The sequence below is a fragment of the Amborella trichopoda genome, chromosome 5 (assembly GCF_054954075.1).
Source record: "Amborella trichopoda isolate Santa Cruz 75 chromosome 5, AtrichopodaSantaCruz75HAP2 v2.0, whole genome shotgun sequence".
NCBI classification, from domain to species: Eukaryota; Viridiplantae; Streptophyta; class Magnoliopsida; order Amborellales; family Amborellaceae; genus Amborella; species Amborella trichopoda.
In genome coordinates, this window is record NC_142340.1 from 44404255 (window position 1) to 44425523 (window position 21269).

General features: G+C 34.3%; 1 protein-coding gene across 1 annotated transcript; it reads left to right on the forward strand.

The window, feature by feature from the left end:
* Positions 1 to 17811: 17811 nt before the first annotated feature.
* Positions 17812 to 20792, forward strand: LOC18432023 (putative protein phosphatase 2C 53). Its single transcript, XM_011624230.3, has 4 exons — positions 17812 to 18269; positions 18823 to 19164; positions 19414 to 19593; positions 19715 to 20792. The coding sequence occupies exons 1-4, from the start codon at positions 17823 to 17825 to the stop codon at positions 19874 to 19876; spliced, it is 1131 nt and encodes a 376-aa protein (XP_011622532.2). The 5' UTR covers positions 17812 to 17822; the 3' UTR covers positions 19877 to 20792.
* Positions 20793 to 21269: the final 477 nt, after the last annotated feature.

Consider the following 21269-nt stretch of genomic DNA (forward strand, 5'->3'; position numbering starts at 1 on the left):
ATGATGACAATTTGGGGGTCTTCACTCTGACCATGGGACCATGTTACTTGAAATGAAGCAAAGTTTTTAATGGCATTTAGTCACAAATCTAACTTACATTGTTTCTTTTACGGATGGGGTTTCTATGAGTCAGACAACTCATATGCACATGGGCGCTCCCCTTTCAAAATTTACCATAAGATGAATTTTTTATTTAATATTTTAGTGATTCATCATCTAAGCCAAGGTGATTATAAATATAAAATTGAAAAAAAAAACAACTTTGAAATGTGTTTTTTTTTTTTTTTTTAGGATGCTTTTGGCACCATCTATATCTAATTTGTGACCCGTGACGTGGATGAGGCTTTTGCACCCGCCGACTCATAGAACACTTAGTGTTCTTTGATTGTGGCAGTTCCGGTTTGTATTCCACAAAATATATGTGTACTTGCTTTGAAATAATTTTAGAGCTGAGTGTTAAAAGAACCCTGATGGCGGTTAATCAGTGAACTTATAGAATTCGTTAATGCTAAATAGTATACTGAATTTTTTATTATATAAGTTATATATACATGTATAAATTAAAGTTCACTGTTAATTTAAATTTAATGTGGTTAATGGTTACCATCTATTATACTAGCTATTTAGAAGTTATGTATTTATTTTCTTTTTTTTTTTCTTTTTTTTGAAATGTTAATGGTGGGAATGAGGACAGAATATTATCTTGAGGCATCCATCCCCTAACTGCACGTGCGCCACCCTATTTCCCGTGCCGTGGCATCATGTCCGGTGCAAATGTGCAGACAACAATTGCTGGAATTCACAAATTATGTAATTTCTCAAAAATCACAAACTAAAAAGAATCAAGCTTAGGCTTGAGCGGTTACCGGTTGAGATTAACAATGCTATGATGACAAGCCTAAAGGTTATCTTATTGATGATGTTGATGATAAGGACGATATCGTTTTTGATGATAGTAATAGTATTGATGATAGTGACGATGTCGATATTGGTGATGGTGATAATATCGATATTGATGATGACCTTGATGCGGAGCTGCTAATTATGACGAATGTCGACAAGGTTTCTATGCGGCCAGCCCGGATATTGTAAAAATGCAGACTTGGCAATAAATATATTTTTAAAAATAATTCGATCTTAATTTTTAGAGAATATATAATTTTTAACATGAAGATCATGGAAAATAATAATAATAATTAAAAATAATAATTATATTAAGAAAACATTTGAACTGTTAGTTACATTTGTTTTTAAATGGACCACCTATTTACATTCATCTTATACCTCTCAATTGAATATTGTAGAAATGCAGTCCAGCCCTCATGAAACAATTTTCCATCTTTTATTTGATTCCTACTATCGAACTACCCATAAGAAATATCGCACACTAAACACCAAATAAAATAGGCATTTTGCAAGGGCCATGAAAACTAATATCTGTCACAAAATGGTGGTGTCTCAAATAGAACCGCTCCCAACAGTGCTAAAACTTGTTTTAAAGAAGTGTACAAACGACCCCTTGGATACCCTGCTTAAATTATGCACCAAAGCAGATAGGTGGGAAATTGATTTTATAAGTGAAAAGAAGCACAAACTCTTCATAAAATCATGATTTATTTTAATGAAAATAATCCAAATATTCATGAGAGATAAGCTATTTGAATATTCTATTTGTATCTTTTAATTTAATTCAAAACATCTATAATTATGAATTAGAATAGTATTACTAATAAAATTATTGTTTTAAACTTGTGATCTTCTCATGCCACACGTTTGTCAACTAGACCATAAGGTGCCTCAAAATTCAAGTTTTCCTCTACAACTTTTGTATCCAAAAATACCTATCATGTTTTTGAAAATAGAGAAAGAAAACTAAAATACATTTAGGATGCAGTTTCTGTAAGGTGTAGGCTTTATGAAAAAAAAAGAAAAAGAGTAAAGTCTCCTCTTAAAATTTTGCCTAGAAAACACTTTAGAGATGGGCAATCTCTAAGATGACTCCAAACTGTGTTTGCGCTGGCGATTATGAAATTTGTTCCTTAAAAAATGGTACAAATATTATGAATTTGTAAACACTTGAAAATAGACGGTCTAAATAATGTGTTACAACATATGCTCTTTTTAGGGCTTAAGATCCTAATTATTTTTCATAACCATAATGATGAAGGTCGACATTTTATCTATAATTGGAAGAAAAAAAAACATTTTTCCTCTTTGTTTTGAAATGGAGAAAAAAAAAGAGGAAAATTGGTTTTAACATTTTATTTTCCTCTTTTAACATTTTAGAGAAAATTTTATATAGAACCCTAATTCCTCATATTATTTCATAGTAGACGCTCTTTCTGTTTTTCTTTCAAGCAGTATAAGGAAATCCCTAAGGATTTCACTGTACGCCCTCATCTCTTATCTCAATCTTTTATTAAATTTTGACTATAAAAATTAGTCCCAATAAAATTTTTTATACGATTTTATTTCAAAAATTTTTTTAACCATCTTTCCCTTTCCACCCATTAAAAACGTTTTAGAGTTGAAATGGTATAAAGAGATTTGTTGGGGCTAATTTTTATGATCAAAAGTCAATAAAAAAGAGAGATAATAGAAGATGGGGTATGGTGAAATCTTTAGGGTTTTTCTTAAGCCGCTTGAAAAAAAAACGGAAAAATGGTCTACCATGAAATAATACAATAAATTAGAGTTCTATATGAAATTTTATTTATTTCCCTTTCTTCATGTGCATTAGAAACCTGTTCTTGATGCCCGTGAATGTCTTCAAGATATTATGAAGTATTGAGTGAAGACATGCTTGCATTTATATGCTGCCACTAATATTAAACATGCATATTTTTCAAATTACCATTCAAAAAAAAAACTTAAATACGCATTTAATCGTTATTCTGCCAAGAAACTTGTGTAGTCCTTTCAAGTCATGCAAAATCCATTACAATATAAATGCCACGGATTGAACATTGGCATATTGAATTGAATGTGCACTTATCAATCTATACCTAACAAGCAAAAATGAACCAATGCTTCAAAAATTGCATAAATCACTTTTCCATATTTTATAGTTGTAATGTATGAATGTAGCTTACATGTCGTCTCCTTGCCATATTGAGTTGATATTGTCCGAAAAGGAGGCCCCTGTTAAGAAAGAGGTAACAACTCCCATTCAATGAGTTTGTTCTATTTCAAGCTTAATTATTCTGAAACTGTGCTATAATAGAATGAACAAACATAGGGTCATCACCGTGCGTAAAACGTTTGTTTGTGATGAATGTAAATGAGGACAAACTTTCTCTATTGCCAACCAATCAAATGTATTATCGTTCAAATGATCAGTATAGCAGCATGGTTGTAAGGGTGATGTTCTTAGGACCCACTTACATGTGGAAACAAGATCCCCATAGACCAATGCACTCTAAAGATTATGTACATTGTTGGTTAAATGCAAAAGAGGCGAATACAGCCATACGAGTGAGAAATAAATAAAAAAAAGACACACCACAAAAATATGAGAGTTACGTTATTCATCCTAAAGAGACGAGGTCTATGCTTGTATAAGTTAAATGCACGTCTCAATAAAAATTACAGTTTAGAATTACAAGAGAAGTTCCTCCCTCAAATTATTGACAGACCCTGCCATTCGTCATGTCTAGAATCTGGTCTCTCCATTGACTAATGCTCTGCGAATCGATCTCCCCCTTTTTCACTGGCACAACTTTCCTCGAAGATAATCTTAAAAGCAATTGATAATTTTTCTTTCTAAAGCTAGAGAGTAGACAACCCTAAAACCTAGGTGAACATATCCTCTTTCTATGAGATCATGCCTCCCTCTCTCTTGCATGCTCATGTCTCTCTTGAATGTCCTTTCTCATGACCCAAAAGGGTGACCCAAAGATTTAACCTGAAAGGTTGGTTGTGACCTTTCTTTAATCCCCTTATTATCGATCATTATGGTATCTTTCTTCCAAGAAACCCATGATGCCCCCACAACTTTTCTAGGCTGACCTAGGAGTCGTGATCTTTGCTATTGCTAAATCTTACATCTCCACCTTCATGCAAAATCACATTGCTTGCTTCTTTGAGCTTCATTGGATAGATCTTTTTTATATTTCCATCTTGAAGAACTCATTGTGGTGCTTTCCATCTTGTAAAACCCATTGTGCAATTTTGGCCAACTTCTTTACCTCGTAGTTTTTCATCTCAACCTATGTACCAGTCTAACTTCGTCATGTGTTCTTCTCCATTGTAAACGTAGACTTTTTCTCTGATTAACACCTTGTCCTTGGGTTCTTTTATTCTTCTGTCATGGTTGCTGGCACACCGAGCATTTGCACTAATGTGGATTTGGTTTCATGTTTTGATTTGAATTCTAAGATCTGGTCAGCAGTCTGAACTAGTAAATAATTGATCAGTTTTGAAGATCCACATGCATGTGTAAATAGGAGCTATATATAACAGAATCCTAACTAAGATCAAGTGTATAATCGGCTAGTTGTGAAATAGTGCAAATACAACCATATAAAATCAAGACAAAAATAGACAAAAAAGAAGGGCACATCATAGAAAACGCAAGATTTATGTGGTTTGGTTTGTCCACAGCTTCGCTAAGTAATATCTTTTATATCAATGAAGATTATTGTTTAGGTTTAGAAGAAATATATCTCTGGAAACCCATCAGAAAATTACAACTCTAGGAGTCCATGCCACACTATGTTTTCAATACCCATTTCTCTATTGAAGATCACCTTTGTCATGACCTAAAAGGTGACTTAAAGGTTACCTTTCTTTGATCTCTTGGTATAGAAGCCATTAAGGTTCTTTTATTGCTTCCCAAGAAATCCCCTTTGCCTTTTACCCAAGTACTATGAGAATGGAGTTTTCAGTGTGAGCCCCACTCATAGTTAAATCCGGTCTCCTTCCAAAAGTATATCATAGAGATTTGGATCTAAAATTTCATAGGTTGATAATCTTGACTTCCACAATCATGAATATGAAAAAAACAAAAAATGATTTTATGTTATTGTTGACTTTTTATTTTTATTTTTGCTGTTCATGCTTAGTCTTCACAATTCATCAGATTTGAGTTATTTTTGAGCTACAGAGTTATAGATCTAAAGTGGAAGTGAATAAGGAATCAGTTGGGATGCTTTTCAAATCCTACTTCCATCTCTAAGAAGGATTTTCAGTGGGGAATACACCATAAAATTTTCCATAATATTTCTAGAACATTGGAATCTTGGAAAATATAAATGTTCTGGGCACGTTTGTTAAAACAGAAATCCCTCTCCAAGGGAGATTTTGTATTGACCACACTGCTTTCCCATGTTTGTTTCACGGGAAAGTGGTACCTGTAGTGAGCCCAACACAACTTCACTATACATTTTAGCAGCGTTTTATAATAAGCATGCCTCATAGGGAAAAAGATAGGAGCAGTGATTTTGGCTATGACCAAACCTTAAAAAAACATTGTCATCACTGTCCAAATCGTGGATTGGGCAGCATGCAAGGAGAGAGGGGACATTCTGTTAAATTAAATGATATTTTTGGTGCGGTCCATTCTCCTTAGCGCCCTTCAATCTAATTATCAAGGGGCTTGTGATAACCCATATGACAATGTTATGACATGAACACGTTTGATCATGGTGATGACCTCAATAGACTGGTTTTCAAAAGTCCACCGCGTTACAAGGTATGGGGACTCGAGTTGGCCAAGCTACTCATTCATTGTCTGAGCCAAGTTACTCGGGCAAGTCCAATCCATATTAAGGAAAAAAAAAAACAATTCAGTACTTGTACATTGGTCGAGCCAAGTTAATGTTAGGGTGCTCACACTATAGAGAATTTTATAATTGTACTCAACAAATTTTGGACACTTACATACCATTGTTTTGTACATGGAACATTTTTTTAGTAAGGTATTTTTTGTCATTAGAAGGGTGTGACATCATTCACATGAGGTGTGACATCACCCACATGGAGTACACTAGTTAAATGACATGGATCCTCAACAAAAAGTTGAGAGATCGAACCATGCCCATATTTATTATTTTTGAACCCCTTACTTTAATGATCATGTATTTCTTTTAATTAACCCTGTTGAACCTTACTTTAATGATGCCTAGTATCTGAGGGGATTTGAACCTTGGACGTAAGGCAAGGAAGCGTACATACTAGCCAACAAGCCATTTGTTTGAATGAAAATGGCATACTTAGTGATACAAGTGTGCACTGTACTGGGTGAGTGTCTGAGTAACTTGCTTGAGTCAACTCGACTCAGACGAGTCGCAGAACACTGCCGTGTTATGTTAATGATTTCTTATTATGATTGCATTTGCATACCTTAATTTTGTGTGTGTGGTTGCAGTGGGGCTTCATCTTGAAGAGTACAGAGAGAGAGAGAGAGAGTCATGTTTTGTTTCTTACTTTTCGAAATTTGCCTGTAGTTCTATGTTCTTGATAGGATTGGCTTGACGTTATGGATAGTGGTTCATTCAGTGATTTATCTTCCTAGAAATGTCAATTTTGTATTTTGGATCTATCGAATAATAGTATAAGTTATGTTTCCAGCTCAATCCAAGTAGAGGTCTAAGAAACTTCTTCTAAATCGAAGTAGAGGACTTAGAAACTTGGAATCTTTGTGTGAAAATTCCCAAGTGGTCACCTAAAATGAATAGTAGTAAAAGTTGTGCTCCCAGCAATTAGATATTAATCGAATGGTTAAAATGCATATTTCTACTTGAATTACAATATTGTTTTACAAATTGAATTAAAATAAAATTTGGCTTGTATATTACAAGAAAAATATATATAAAAAAATTTATATTAAAACTTAAAATGATCAAACTCTTAAACTTGGAAAGTTATGAGGTAATTTGGTTATTTCGAGTTTTTAAAAATATTTTCTTATATTTTTATATGGTGAGTGGTGGTATTGTCTAAAATTTTTAATGTAAATATTTTTGTGAAAGAATAATTAAAATTCAAATAGTAATAACTATTTTCAACAACCTGATCAAAGCTAGGAGCATAACTTAAATTATTATTCATTTTAGGCATGATGGTTTTATCTTATATATACATGTGTGTGTGGAGCGTGCAACATAATGCAAGAGATAGAAGCCACCAGGCCCTTTGTTATTACCAACATAATGTATAGAGTTAGGTTGAATAAAAGAATTTGGTATTTCCCTTTGGAGAAAAAAAAAAGCGCTCATTTTTGGGGATATTCAAAAAACTATCTCAAGTTTTTATTTTAAATAAATGTCCCTTTTTCCAACTTTTTTTTCTTTCAAAATGCCATTTGGTACTCAAAGCAGTAAATTAAGATTGTAGCAAAGTTGCAAACATTAAGTTTGGTACTAGGAGTACCATATATGTTTTAAATATTTTCTTAGTTTAATGTTTTATTCAATCATTCCAAAATTGAACAAAAGATTTTTTTCAATGGATTACATGCAAAAAGACTATTTATCTTTATTACAAGGAGGTCACAATTGTATCTACTCATTAGATGCCAAATCGGATGGCTTGGGGTGGGTCAAGAAGTTTGAGAATTTTATTTTTTTTAACATTGAGTCTATTCAATGATACTTCTACAACATTCATTTTGAAATATGAAAGACACTAGTGATTGTGACATCTTTAAAAAGTAAATGGTCTCTTTGTATATTGCTCCCTTTTTCTTATAGAGTTCGCTATTTGTAGTACCATACTTATTTTGCTAAAAATAAATAAATAAACTAGTTAAGTACTATGAAAACTAGTTTTTGTTTTTTTTGTTTTTCCAAAAAAAAGAGGTTTTGTTCAATACTAGAAGTACTCAACAAAATATTCAGTGAAGACAATGTTCAGTAATCCGAGTGTCAAACATTATTTTGGAAATTGCAAAGCTACAACCTTATTTTGGTACTCTGATTACCGAATTTAAGGGCATGTTGGATAAAACATAAGTTAGAAAAAAAAAATACATTATGTAAACTTAAAAAATTTGGTACATTTTTAAATATGCAAAACTTGTGATATCCCTATAAATAGGGATATTAATGTTAATTTTCTTTTAAACAGTTGAAATTTGGGCCAGTATAAGCAAAATTCATTGAAGAATCGTAGTTGTGAATTTAAGGGCATGTTGGATAAAACATAAGTTAGAAAAAAAAAAAAGGACATTATGTAAACTTAAAAAATTTGGTACGTTTTTAAATATGCAAAACTAGTGATATCCCTATAAATAGCGATATTAATGTTAATTTTCTTTAAAAAAGTTGAAATTTGGGCCAGTATAAGCAAAATTCATTGGAGAATCGTAGTGTGAAAAAGATCTCAATCTTGTGAGAGAACACTATCTATTTACTCTCTGGTGAATCTCAACATAAGACTGTTTCTAAGTCCCAACTCTTGGGGATATATCCCCTCCTACCATTAAGAAAAGAAAAGTCAAATGCATTCTCCATGAGCCATAAAATAAACCATGTCCGTATCTAAGTTTTAGAGAACTAAACGTTCAAATCTTTTTTTTTGTTATTTTAAAATAAGGGCAAGCTTTTTATGTTTCCCATACAGCATAGAAGTTATATCCTCCCCCTTATCCAACCGTCCATTTTTAATGGAGGGCTAAGATTGCCCCAATCACAATGTCACGTCTCTACATTATTTTATTTTTAATTTTTTTTCTATAAACTATTTTGACACCAAAAATTGGACGTCCATTCCTCTATTAAACTCACACTCGCGAAAAGTAAAAAAAAAATATTTTCAATAAAATAAAATGACCAAAATACCCCTAAAATATTCAAGGGGTATTTTGATCATTATATTTTATAGAAAAATTATTTTTTATATTGCTTATAGATGCACCCCAATGAGAAGATGGCATGAACCAAATTTCATGTTCATACAATTTGTATAAAAAGAACTAAAAATAAAATACTTTGAGACGTCGGATCTAAGATCAAACGGTGAGTGGCTCTCTTGATCAAAATTGGACGGTTGGATGGTAGGGGGGATGAAAATTCTATGCTATAAGGGAAGCATATAAACATTTTCCTTAAAATAATCATCTAGTTATTCTCTTAAGTAGCACAAATAGTTATAGAAACGTATACACTGAGACCATTTATCTTTGTTACAAAATGATCACAATTAATTTTGACCATTTGATGTAAAATTAAGTGGCTGCATTTATTCTATTGACCAAGCTCAAAATTCAAAAGAAATTTTTTAAAACTTTATGACATACCTAAACTATTAAATTTCAAATTTGATGGTTATAAATAATTGTGACCTCTTTGTACCAAAAATAAATAGTCACATTATATACAATCCCAATAGATATTTTTATCTCTAATGTACCCTTCCTCTCTCTCTAAATGCATTTTCTCTCTCTTAAGTCTTTCTAGCCCATTTCTTTCTCTAACCGGGCACTCTCTCTTTAACTCTCCAACTATTTCCTTTCTCTCACCCTCTAAACTCACCATCTTTCTTTCTCTAATCAGACACTCTCTCTTTAACTCGTTTCTCTCTCCTACTATGTCCTTTCTCTCTCCCTCTAAACTCACCATCTTTAAGCATTCCCTTTCTAACTCCATTCTCTCTCTAAAGTACCCTTTCTCTCGTCCAGGCCTTTGACTGTCTAACTATTTTTCTCTCACTAATAGTGCCTTTTGTCTCTCTTAACTCTTTATCTTTTTTAGATGTGCCCTCTCTCTAATCCATTTCTCTCTAACCACATATTTTCTGGTTCTCTCAATAACCTTTTATTGACTCAGTATCATCTTACAGCAATAACAATAGTCAATTAACCATTACATCATTCGGAAAAAATCAAAACAATTAAAAAGTCAAAAAATAAAATCTACATCACAATTAATAACTCCCACCAAATTATTGAAAAACCATGCAAGCTTGAAGAGCTGATCTCAGCTCAGCCCCCTTTGTTGTTGCCACACCAACTGGAGCATAATATTTTTTAAGTAACAAACCCTTACTGTACCTTATAATGCCACCAAACCAGCTGATCCAGGTTCCTGAATGAACTTCCGTCAAAATTAAGTTTAATCCAACCATGTTGCGATACTTCCCATACTCGTATCTTTTTCAAAAAGTTTAGCATTGCATTTGCTTTCTCCTTCAAAACATCTTCTATTTCTCTACTTCGAAAGTTCCTATATTACTCCTGCTTTCGCTGCACCTAACAACACTTTTCCCTTCTAATGTTGTCTTCTCTTTCTCTCTCTCTGAAGAAGAAGTGAAGCCGAATCTCTATGAAGCTTTGTTAGATCACTGTGAAGTCTGATCTCTATATTTGAAAAGTGTCGGACACGTTGTCAAACAAGTATTTCAAAACTTCTTGATATCAACAGTTCTAGCTTCTAGAGACCTAGAACTTTCAAGTTCCAATAAATTCCAAACTTCTTCCCACCTGCCCTTAGGGTTTCCATGCCCGCCGCAAAAAGAGCGAGTCTTATGGGATTTTGAGGGCGATTCTGTCAACTCCCATTGAAGATGTCAATCTTGAGATCAACAAATAATTTTTTATTTTTTTTCTTCTTGTTTTTTTGGCCAAGTGAAAGGTCAAGGGATCAAGAAATATTAAAAGGGCATTTTGTTGACATCATCAAATTTTGATGAACAAATCAATGCATGTGATTTTGATACATAAATTATTGAGATACCCCATAAATCCCTTTTTAGTTATCTAGATTGCATATAAAAGTATACTAAGCCATTAATTACACTCAAATGCTCTTAAGTAGAATATTTCGTTGAAATGTGACTCCTAAAAATCTGAATTCAAAGAACCAAACAGACCCTTAAAGAAAAGTGTTGCATGTATTGGGGAACGCATTCTTACATTTGTGTTCCCCAAGGCATAAACCCTCCATCCAAAGATGGATATAAATAATAGTTCCTCTAAAGAAAAAATAAAATCTATGGTTCAAATATTTTCTTCAAAAAATTATAATTTTTAGTTTTAAAAATCTATTTATTTTTACACATTAATAATCTCTATATATTTCCCAAAATTATGATCAAAATCTATTTCAAAAATAAATTATTAAGGGGGGCCGTATTTCTACATGTGAGTCCGGGGCCTCGTATAAACTGTGTCCTTCATTTGAGTCGTAGCGTGGCAACAAAAATGGGTATAAAAACATGATTTTTTTTGGACTAGCCTAAACATAATGGGCTTAAAAAAAGCCATGTCTACAAATGTATGTTTTTGGGTGGTTGAATTTGTTCGGGGAGGATTAGTTAAAACAATAAATTACAATTAAACCAAGGGAATTTTTCAATTAATAATGCAATAAAATATAGATAATAAATTAAGACCTTGTGATTTTTAAAATTAAAGCTCATTCAAAAACTAGATTTGATTGGGTAAATTATGAATGAGAACTAAAATTAATTCAAACATGATTGAAAGCACATTCTCATCCTATTGTTCGAATTCAAAATTTTGTTTTACTTGATTTTCTAATGCCAATATATCTTATGCTCTTGTGGGAGCATATTATCTATTTAGTCCATTGTGTTTTACCCAAGGGAGGAGTATTTTCAGTACCTCAAATTTTGTATATGCAACTTCTTCAACTCAAAGAACAACTTGACTAATTTTTTTTCCAAATCACACTTTCTATGAGCTTGACAAAAAAAGTCTCAAGATTAAATAGAGATCGTCCAATCTTTGGAGGGTGAGATCGAAATGGTGGAAAACTAAAAATCTACTTTTTTTTCTTTTTAAAATAAGCATCTAGTGGCTATTATGTGGTCCTCAAAATTCCAAGTTAAAAAAAAAAATCCTCCCAACTAGGAATTCTGCCCAAGGGAGTAAATATATAGGATAAATCCCTACGGGAGAATAGTATACACGCTCATTATTAAATCCCTAGAAGAATCAAAGGAAGAAGCAATCCAAAACCAAATGCCCTAAAAAAATACCTATCACAGATCTTACATACTAATCACACTTATGTGGACTACTTATCCAATTTTTTCCTTAATTTTTTCTAGTGAAACTTGCGGGTAGAAAATGCATGATTTCTTTATAAAATTGGTGAGACCTCGGTGCCTCACGGACTAACCTCATTTCCCACCACTTTCTCTTCCCAATTTTTAATGTGAAATGGTTCCAAGCAAATATATGACAAAGAAATGTCCAATTCATTTTATAGAGGGTGCGGTTTCTATAAGGCTGCAACCTTAAACAATCCAATTAAGGTGCACCTTAAAATTTTATCATAACATGAAATTTTGTTGTAAAAGAATTCTTAGCTTTATCTTAAAATCTACTTTCATACCCAATTAGAAAATTTTAAATTCCAAAAATGGTTAAAATCAAGTAGATCTATAAATATATGAAAATTTTGAAAATGGACGGTGCAGATAATTGTTGCAAGATGCATTATTTTCGAGACTAAAATTTTTTTTTTTTTCATATTCATACATCTCGATGTCGAGATGATTAACTATAGTGGCTTTTCAACATTAAAACAATATTTTCGATATATTTTTGAGGTGCATCTGTGATTCTATATTTTAAGGTTGCAACCTTATATAAAATTTTCCCTTTTATAAAGGGAAAGCTGGTGCATGTTCTTCCAAGTCTTTCTAGTTTTATATCCACCGATCAAATGGAACTCAACATAGTAGGTAGGAACATGCACAAGTAAATTCTGGATGGAAATAAAGGCTGATTCTAAGTCACCATCCATGTGACCTACCCATTGCAAATGGGTCAGCTCGAAGTCAGGAGGGTTTGGACCGGAGCAAGAACTAGAGTATGTCAGGTCCATATTAGAATAACTTTTACATGTATAGGTGCAGGACGGACCAGGACCCAGACTCAATCTATATCTATTGGACCCAAACCTACGAGGCCCACTTCTCGGGTTTGGATCCAGACCTGGGTCGGATCGGAGAGGGTAAAAGATTAAAGTACCGTGACTCAAGACGAGGTTGGCGCCTACTTTGAATCGAGAAATTACTTCAAGATGAAGGCATTGATAGAGACTCCTCTTGTTTTAATGCATGTCAAAGATCCACTTCATCTTATTTAATTGGGGATGAAACGTAACCACATATTTTGTCAAGAAAATGAAAGACCATAACACTTTAAATTAATGTATGTTAATTCCCGAGTGAGAGACTCCCTAAATTATTAATTAAAAAGTATATGAAATATACCAACCCCCTTTTCAACTTAGTGATCTTTCCACTCACTCTCTTGCTTTTGAACCACTGTGTAATTGAAGTTGCACTTTTTCTTAATGGACTTTTTGGCTTATAATCGCAAAAGTTGGTAAGTTATTAATGCCCCTTAATTGATCCTCTTTGGAAACTTAACCCCAAATAGTCATCTGAAATCAAAAGTACTCAAGCCCCATGGAGGGATCCATTTTGACCATGTAAGTCCAAATAATAACGAAACTAGAAAAGTGAGTCCTAATAATCAACTATACTTTTTTTTTTTTTTCTCTTGAAGTTCTTAGTGCAATATTCCATTGATGTTTTGAAATACATATTGCTTGTCCCAAAATTTGAGCAAAATTTGACAAAAAAAAAATTTTGCTCAAAATTTGAAAAGTAGAGATGCCCAAAATTTGACAAAAAAAAAATACTTTCAAAGTGTTGAACTTAAGCATGAAATATAAAAAGAAACTTATCAAAATGCACCTCAATTTTCAACTATTTAATATACTCTTTTTCTATTATTCAAACTAAAAAACATGTGTGTTTGATGGGTGTTTTGAAATTACATCAAAACATATGGATAAAATGTTAAAAGATTAATATCCTAGGTGTATTTTGACAGATTTCCCAAATATAAAATAGAGGGGACTTCTTTTAAAATAAAAGTTTTAAGAAGGTAATCTACACCATTCATTTCATTAAGATGGTGTCGATTTGGCATTTTCTTAAAATACGTGCCCTTTTTTAATACTCTTTTAAAATGTATTAAATCTTCATCATCCAACTAGGCCGTGTAAAGCATTATAACCTTCTATATGTAAAGTATCAACCTCATATAAACCATATCCACTTTTAAATACCATTAATAGAAATGGTTTTTTCTATAAATTTTCCTAAAATTTTTATAGGAGAGCACTTTTTTAGGCATTCATTTGGTAATTCACTAGTTTTGATGTTGCCACCAAAAAACAAATAGGGAATAATGCCACATGGGATTTTTTGATGAATTATAAAAAAAGTAAATGACCAAATGTGCTTACTTTATTTTCTAGAATTTATTTCCATCTACCACGCATATTAGGTCAATTTTTTATCTTTTACCCAACTACACCATTAAACTAATTACCCAATAGAAAAAAAGATTTAAATAATTTAATTTTGGGCCGATGCTACACTAATCTCACCTATTTTGGTGCATAGGCCATTTGTTTCACCTTGAATTTGGCATACACATTCTCTTGGACACAACAAAGAGAATTTCAAAATTTATTTTGAAATAGAACCTCAAAAAATGGTGCTTTTAATGTTAGAGAAACTGTGGTGAACATGGCTCATTTGTCCATGGAAAAAAAGAATGATTGAGTTTGATTTATTAGGCCTCAATATTTGTAGTTTCCTCAACATCACCAAATGAATTATGTAACAAAATTTTTTTGATTAAATTTGATTTGAAACAAAGGGGCGAGTTAGCCTATATATAAGGATCTCACAATTAGGGCTGGGCTTGAGCGAGGGCCTTTTGGCTCGGTCAGGCCAGGCCGGGCATGCGCTAGTTCTATGGGGATTAGGGCTACCTGACTAGGGCAGGGGGTGGGCCTAGCTCAGATTTCGCTAATTGCCACCCCTATTAACACTGTGTAGATTAATGCCACCTTTTATTTTAGCAAGGAAGATAACCCGTGTAAACTTGTTCCATTCAAAAAATGAGTATACACATTTTATGGTTAAAATACCTGGTCGAAATTATATTAACTCAAAATTTTTTCACAATTATAAAAATATCAAAATGCACTTAATATTTCAACAATTTAATAGTTTACCATTTTCTAACTATTCAAACGCATAGTTTTGTATATTGGGAAAGATTTCTATACTTCCCTTCCTGCATAGAAGATTTCCCCTCATTCAGCTGTCCAATTTAAATCAAGTGAACCACTGACCATTTGATATAGATCCGATGCCTTATAATATTTTACTTTTAGTTTTTTCCACAAATTATATGAATATGAAATTTGATACTTGCTATCATCTCAACGGGGCACACCTAAAAAAATTATTAAAAACAAATTTTTGAGAAAATATAATAACTAAAGGGATTGCGTAGAATGAGACCATTTAGAATGGAAGGTTGGATAAGGGGAAGTATATAAGTTTGTAAATGGAATATCATAGCAATGCTGAGATAGCTTGGATGTGTTACAAAGTTTGAGAAATTTTTTTTTTATGTTTGAGATTAGTCAATGGAATAATTACAGCAACCTATTTTCAAATCCAATGGTTAATATTAATGTGACCATCATGTATTAAAGGTAAATACTCTCATTCTATACTTTCTCATAACTAACCCTTGAAACTTTTAAGGGTATTTTGATCATTTTTTTATATTTATTTTATTTTATATATATATATATATATATATATATATATATATATATATTATTTTACATATGCGACTTTAATAGATCAGTGGATGCCTAAAATTTGGTTTCAAAATAGTTTGTAAAAAAAAAAAGTGTAGAGATGTGATGGGGCCATCTCAGCCTTCCATTTAGAATGAAATGTTGGATAGGGGGAAGTACATAAGTTTTAGGGTTTGCATAAAACCGCAAAAATGGACTATCTAAACAATTTACCCCGATCTAATTTTTCCTAACAACTTTTTCCCAAAAATCATGTTTCCTAGCAAAATACCTCTCAACTCAAAACAAAAAAAAAAAAAAAGCTAAAATGCCCCTCCCTTACCTCAGTGTTGACCATGGCGGTCCGACGCTTCACCATGGCGTTTCGGCATTTGGAAGAGGCGGTTCGACGTTTCAGTCACTGATTTGGAATTGTCTGGTACTTCACCATGACGATTTGGCACTTCATCATTGCAGTCCGGAGTTTGGAAGACGCAGTCTGGCATTTGTTTATGGATTAATGAGCGGTCCGGCATTGGTGAGCTATGGTTCGGCAAAATTGAAAATTGAGTCTGGAATAGGTGGTCGGGGAGTGTAGAGTTACGGTCCGGCATAATGGATGGGTCCGACAATATACCCAAGAGTGTAGAGTTCCGGTCCGGCAGAATGGATAGGTCTAGCAATATACAATCATGGTCCGGCGTTTCCTTTTATGGGGATACGAAAATGATTTGTTATGTACGGGGAATTGTATTTTCGTCAAAAAAAAAAAAAACTTTTTGTATTGGGGAGGTATTTGCTATAGAACTTGATTTTTGAGAAAAATATGCTAAAAAAAGTTAAGATAGGGTAAAGTGCCTAAAATACCTACTTTTGGGAGTTTTATGCAATTTATCAGGTGGGAAAGCATAGAAAGTTTGCCATGTATATTTTAGAATTAAATAAAAGATACAAGTATTTGTTAAATAATTACTTACCAAAATTTGTTGTCAAATAATTCATCTCTTTTATGCTATTTAATAATTTTATTTATTTATAGGTAATTCAGTGGGAAAAACTGCTCCTACCGGGTTAGCTTTTTTGAAGATATTAATAAATAGTATTAACGGTGGGTTAGCTTTTTTGAAGATATTAATAAATAGTATTAACGGTGGGAATGAAAACTACACCGTACAGTACAGGGTGCTGCTACCACAACTCTACCCCTTTTCCCAAAAGTAGTAAGGTTGGGGCGTGTTTTTGGTGAGAATGGATACAGGGACGTCTCCGCAATACTACCACCAGAGGCTCCATTTCGACGATTTTATTGGGATCCTAATTATCATCCGAAATTTCGTCTCATCACGAAGCCTCGGCAAAACCTATTCTTGAGCCACAATGTTTACTCTCCACTTCAATTATAAAATGCTCATGGAATCCGCTCCTGAGGTTCATCACTGTCCAATTGAAGACATGGACGGTGATGGAGATAGCACGGATTCCATGGTCATAACATCACAATGCGTTCTCCCTTTCCCTCGTCTACATAGTAAACGCTAAGTCGAAAAAATAGTGCCGTTACGGAATGAGTTGACCGTTGGAGACATCCCCACCACGTAACGGCTCTCTCTTATGCACAAGACGCGCACAACTCATTCGTTTAACACATCAGCGTGTCTCTCTCTCTCTCTCTCTAACATCATCGTTCTAACTTCTTACTACGAAAAAACTAGAGAGAGAAACACGCAGGAAGGGCAACTGTTTGAACTTCCTGAAGCCAAATTTAGAGAGAGAAGAGAGAGCCCAAAATAGAGAGAGAGAGAGAGAGAGGACTCAGTCATTAAACACGTTTTTCTCTCTCTAATCGCATGGAGTTGTTACTGGTTAGTGATATCTATAAGCGAAATCTAGAGAGATAATCTTCTAGAGAGAGGCGAGCAGGCTTATCTGGGGTGCCTAAAATAGAGCAGAAGTAGAGAGAGAAAATTAGGGTTGAGTCGAGAAGAAACAGCAGGCAGGATAGAGAGAGAGAAATTAGCCAGAGAAAGAGAGATTTGAAAGAGAAATGTGGAGAGAGAAAGCGATTGCAGTGTAATTTTGGGAAAGAAATGTGGACTGATTCGCCGTGTTGAAACTAAGAGCGCCACGCAATAACCCCACGCACTTCGACTCTTCTCCGTCGCTTCATCTTACCCCTTCTCCATACCCTTTATAAGCAAAATCGTGAACCCCACTTCCTCTCAAGAAAAAAACATGTCTTGTGCTGTAGTTTCAGGTTCACCAGTCTTCAAGACCGGTTCTCCATTGGAAACCCTAACCCTAAACATTCACCATCACCTTCAGCCTGGTTATCCAGGCTCCCCTTTACGATGTGGGGTTGGTTTCAGAGAGGAGAGCCAAGGTGGAAGCCCTTCTCTGCGACAGAAGAGCAATGGAATCCGGGTTTGGGAGGAAGAAGGGTTGGGGTTTTGTGGTGGGGAAGAAGGGGTTAAGGGGGTTTTGAAGAGGAAGAGGCCTGCGAGGCTTAAGATCCCCTCTACTTCTCCTTGTACTTCTCGTCGTTTTGAGCCGATTGAGCAGGGACCTGAGGAGGTTCATGCAGAAAGCGACCGATTTTCTGTGTTTTGCAAGAGAGGGAGGAGAGCAGTGATGGAGGATTGTTATGCTGCAAACCTTGACCTTTATAGCGATTCGAAACAGGTTAGTTTTTTTTTTCTTCTTCATAGCTCTTGTTTCAGTTATCCATTGCCGAAAACCCCTAATTGTACGGGTAAATTTTGGATTTTGAAATCAATTTGCACGAACTGACTGGAAAAAGAATCTAATTTGGTGTTTCTTCTTTGTATTTATATGGAAAGACAACCATGGAAGGAAAATGAACTTAGATTTAGTCTTATGAATGAGTTCAGTTCTTGGAGAGTAGAAAACAAAATCCCAAATTTTGGTATTTGATGATAAATTGATCGAAAAACATCAAAAAATCCCATGTCAATTTGATGACGCAATTCTTGGAAACAAATTAGAAGAAAAACCCAATTTGGTTTTTCCTGTTTTGAAAAAATTGATGAAAAACTATTCATGAAAAACAATTTGAATATTTTCAGAGTGATCCTAAGCGAAGCAAAAGAACAACCAAATTATTGATTTCCCTTATTTGGATCAATTAAATGAAAAGCCATTTATGAATTCTCATAGTTTAGTTCCCTCTCCTGTACCTGCAATCTTATGACTGATTTGGGGTGTTTTACTTCAGGCTTTCTTGGGTGTTTTTGATGGCCACGGAGGAAAAAGAGCAGCAGAGTTTGCTGCAGAAAACATGGGGAAGAACATAATGGAGCACGTGACCAAGTGTGATGGTGTAGAAGGAATCGGTGATGCTGTTAAGAATGGATACTTAGTCACTGATTCAGAATTCTCGAGAGAGAAAGCTCGAGGTGGCGCTTGCTGTGTAACAGCATTACTCCGAGAAGGCAATTTGGTGGTCTCAAATGCTGGCGATTGTCGTGCTGTAATGAGCAGAGGTGGAACTGCTGAAGCCCTCACCTCTGATCATAGGCCGTCAAGAGAAGACGAGAAAGAAAGAATTGAAAGCTTGGTAATTACTATAATCTTTCCATTACAATTTAATGGGTTTGATCCTTCTCTACTACAATAATCTCCTGCAATTTTAATGGGTTTTGGTCACTTCTTATTACATTAACCTCGGAACAATAATCTTTCTCTACTGTAACTTTAATGTGTTTGATTCTGCATTACAATTACGTGGCTGATAAATTACACGGGTTTTGGTACCTTCTCAATTAGAGTGATATCTGAAACTGATGTCTAATTGGAAAATTTGCAGGGTGGGTATGTTGATCTCTGCCGTGGAGTGTGGAGGTTACAGGGATGCCTAGCTGTGTCACGAGGGATTGGAGATCAGCATTTGAAACAATGGGTCTCTGCAGAACCAGAGACAGAGATCCTAAGGATAACCCCTGAATGCGAATTCTTGATCTTAGGTTCAGATGGGCTGTGGGATAAGGTATGCACTGCAATTGAAGCAATTTCATTATTTGTTGATGTGCTGTCCGCTGTGTTTTTAGAGATATTCCAATTTTTATTTTGATTTGGGAATCTAACCTCTGTGTTGTTTTCTCTTTCAGGTCGGTAACCAGGAGGCGATAGACTTAGCTCGACCCCTTTGTGCGACTACTGATAAGCCATCTCCACTATCAGCCTGTAAAAAGCTTGTGGATTTATCTTTAAGCAGAGGATCAGTGGATGATATCAGTGTGATGATAATCCAGTTGGGCCTATTTTTATGAATGATTTGATTCTTTGGAGTCATTTTGATTCTAAAAACACTCAGTTCCTAATTAGAAAGCGGACATGGGTGTAAGCATGGATCAGATTGAAGGCCACAGAGCAAGAGAGAATAGTAGTGGACAGCACAGATTAGGGAAACAACCTAGTAGAAAGAACAGAAAAGGCAAGGGAAGGGGAGTTCGAAGAAAAAAGCAGCTTCGTTTATATGGCTGCAAAAACTGGGGAGTTTACTATTCCCTCATAGTTCATGTCTAAACCATTACTTCGTGACCAAGATCAACTTTTGACATAGCTCAAAAACACTACAGAAGTATTATCAGTTTATTCAATTTATTTGGAAAGATCGGAAATAAAGTTCTTTTCAGCACATTGGATGGGAGGAGTGGATCCTCCAGCATGTGTTCTGGCATTGTTCTTTTCTCATGCAATCTTTAGTTCTGGCATGGATCAGATTGAAGGCCACAAAGCAAGAGAGAATAGTAGTGGACAGCACAGATTAGGGAAGAAACCGAGTAGAAAGAACAGAAAAGGCAAGCACAGATTAGGGAAGAAACCGAGTAGAAAGAACAGAAAAGGCAAGGGAAGGGGAGTTTGAAGAAAAAAGCAGCTTCTTTTATATGGCTGCAAAAACCGGGGAGTTTAGTATTCCCTCATAGTTCATGTCTAACCATTAATTCGTGACCAAGATCAACTTTTGACATAGCTCAAAAACGCTATAGAAGTTTATTTGGAAAGATCAGAAATAAAGTTCTTTTCAGCACATTGGATGGGAGGAGTGGATGCTCCAGCATGTGTTCTGGCATTGTTCTTTTCTCATGCAATCTTTAGTTGTTTCAGTTTGGACTGCCTGTTGGGCTATATATACTTCATTATGCAATTGTGTCATTTAATAAGAAGTTTCAATTTTGACGTGCATGATCCTCTCTCAATCTTTCACCTCTCTCTATAATAAAATTTTACTTTATGTAACAATTTAACTTTTGGTTTCTCTAAAAGAAAAATTAAAGCAAACAATAGGAGATCATTTTCTTCTTGTGTGTTTACTGGGCTTGGATCCTGTTTTGATATGTATCATCTGAGAGGCATATTTTTATGGTACAATTTTTAAAAATCCCCGTTGCCTCTAATGATAGGCATGCCACCCCTTCGACTACTTTGTAAATCACAATCCTAACCCGAAAAGATTTATATTTGCAACTAACCCCAAGGTAAAAAAAGTAGGGTTGTTTTTTTTACCAAAATACCCTTTTTTTAGACCATGTTGTCCACTCTCTATAAGCCTGTCTGTCAATACATGTTGGGGATTATAAAGCCTTAAAGAGTTTTTATCTTTATGTATGCAGCAATATATGAAGGCTGGATATATTTAGTTGTTCAACTTTAATTGTGTTT

Coding starts and splice junctions, on each gene's coding strand:
- LOC18432023 (XM_011624230.3), top strand. CDS start 17,823: ATGTCTTGTGCTGTAGTTTCAGGTTCACCAGTCTTCAAGACCGGTTCT. Junction 19,165..19,413: donor AAGAAAGAATTGAAAGCTTG/GTAATTACTATA, acceptor GAAAATTTGCAG/GGTGGGTATGTTGATCTCTG. Junction 19,594..19,714: donor CAGATGGGCTGTGGGATAAG/GTATGCACTGCA, acceptor TTTCTCTTTCAG/GTCGGTAACCAGGAGGCGAT.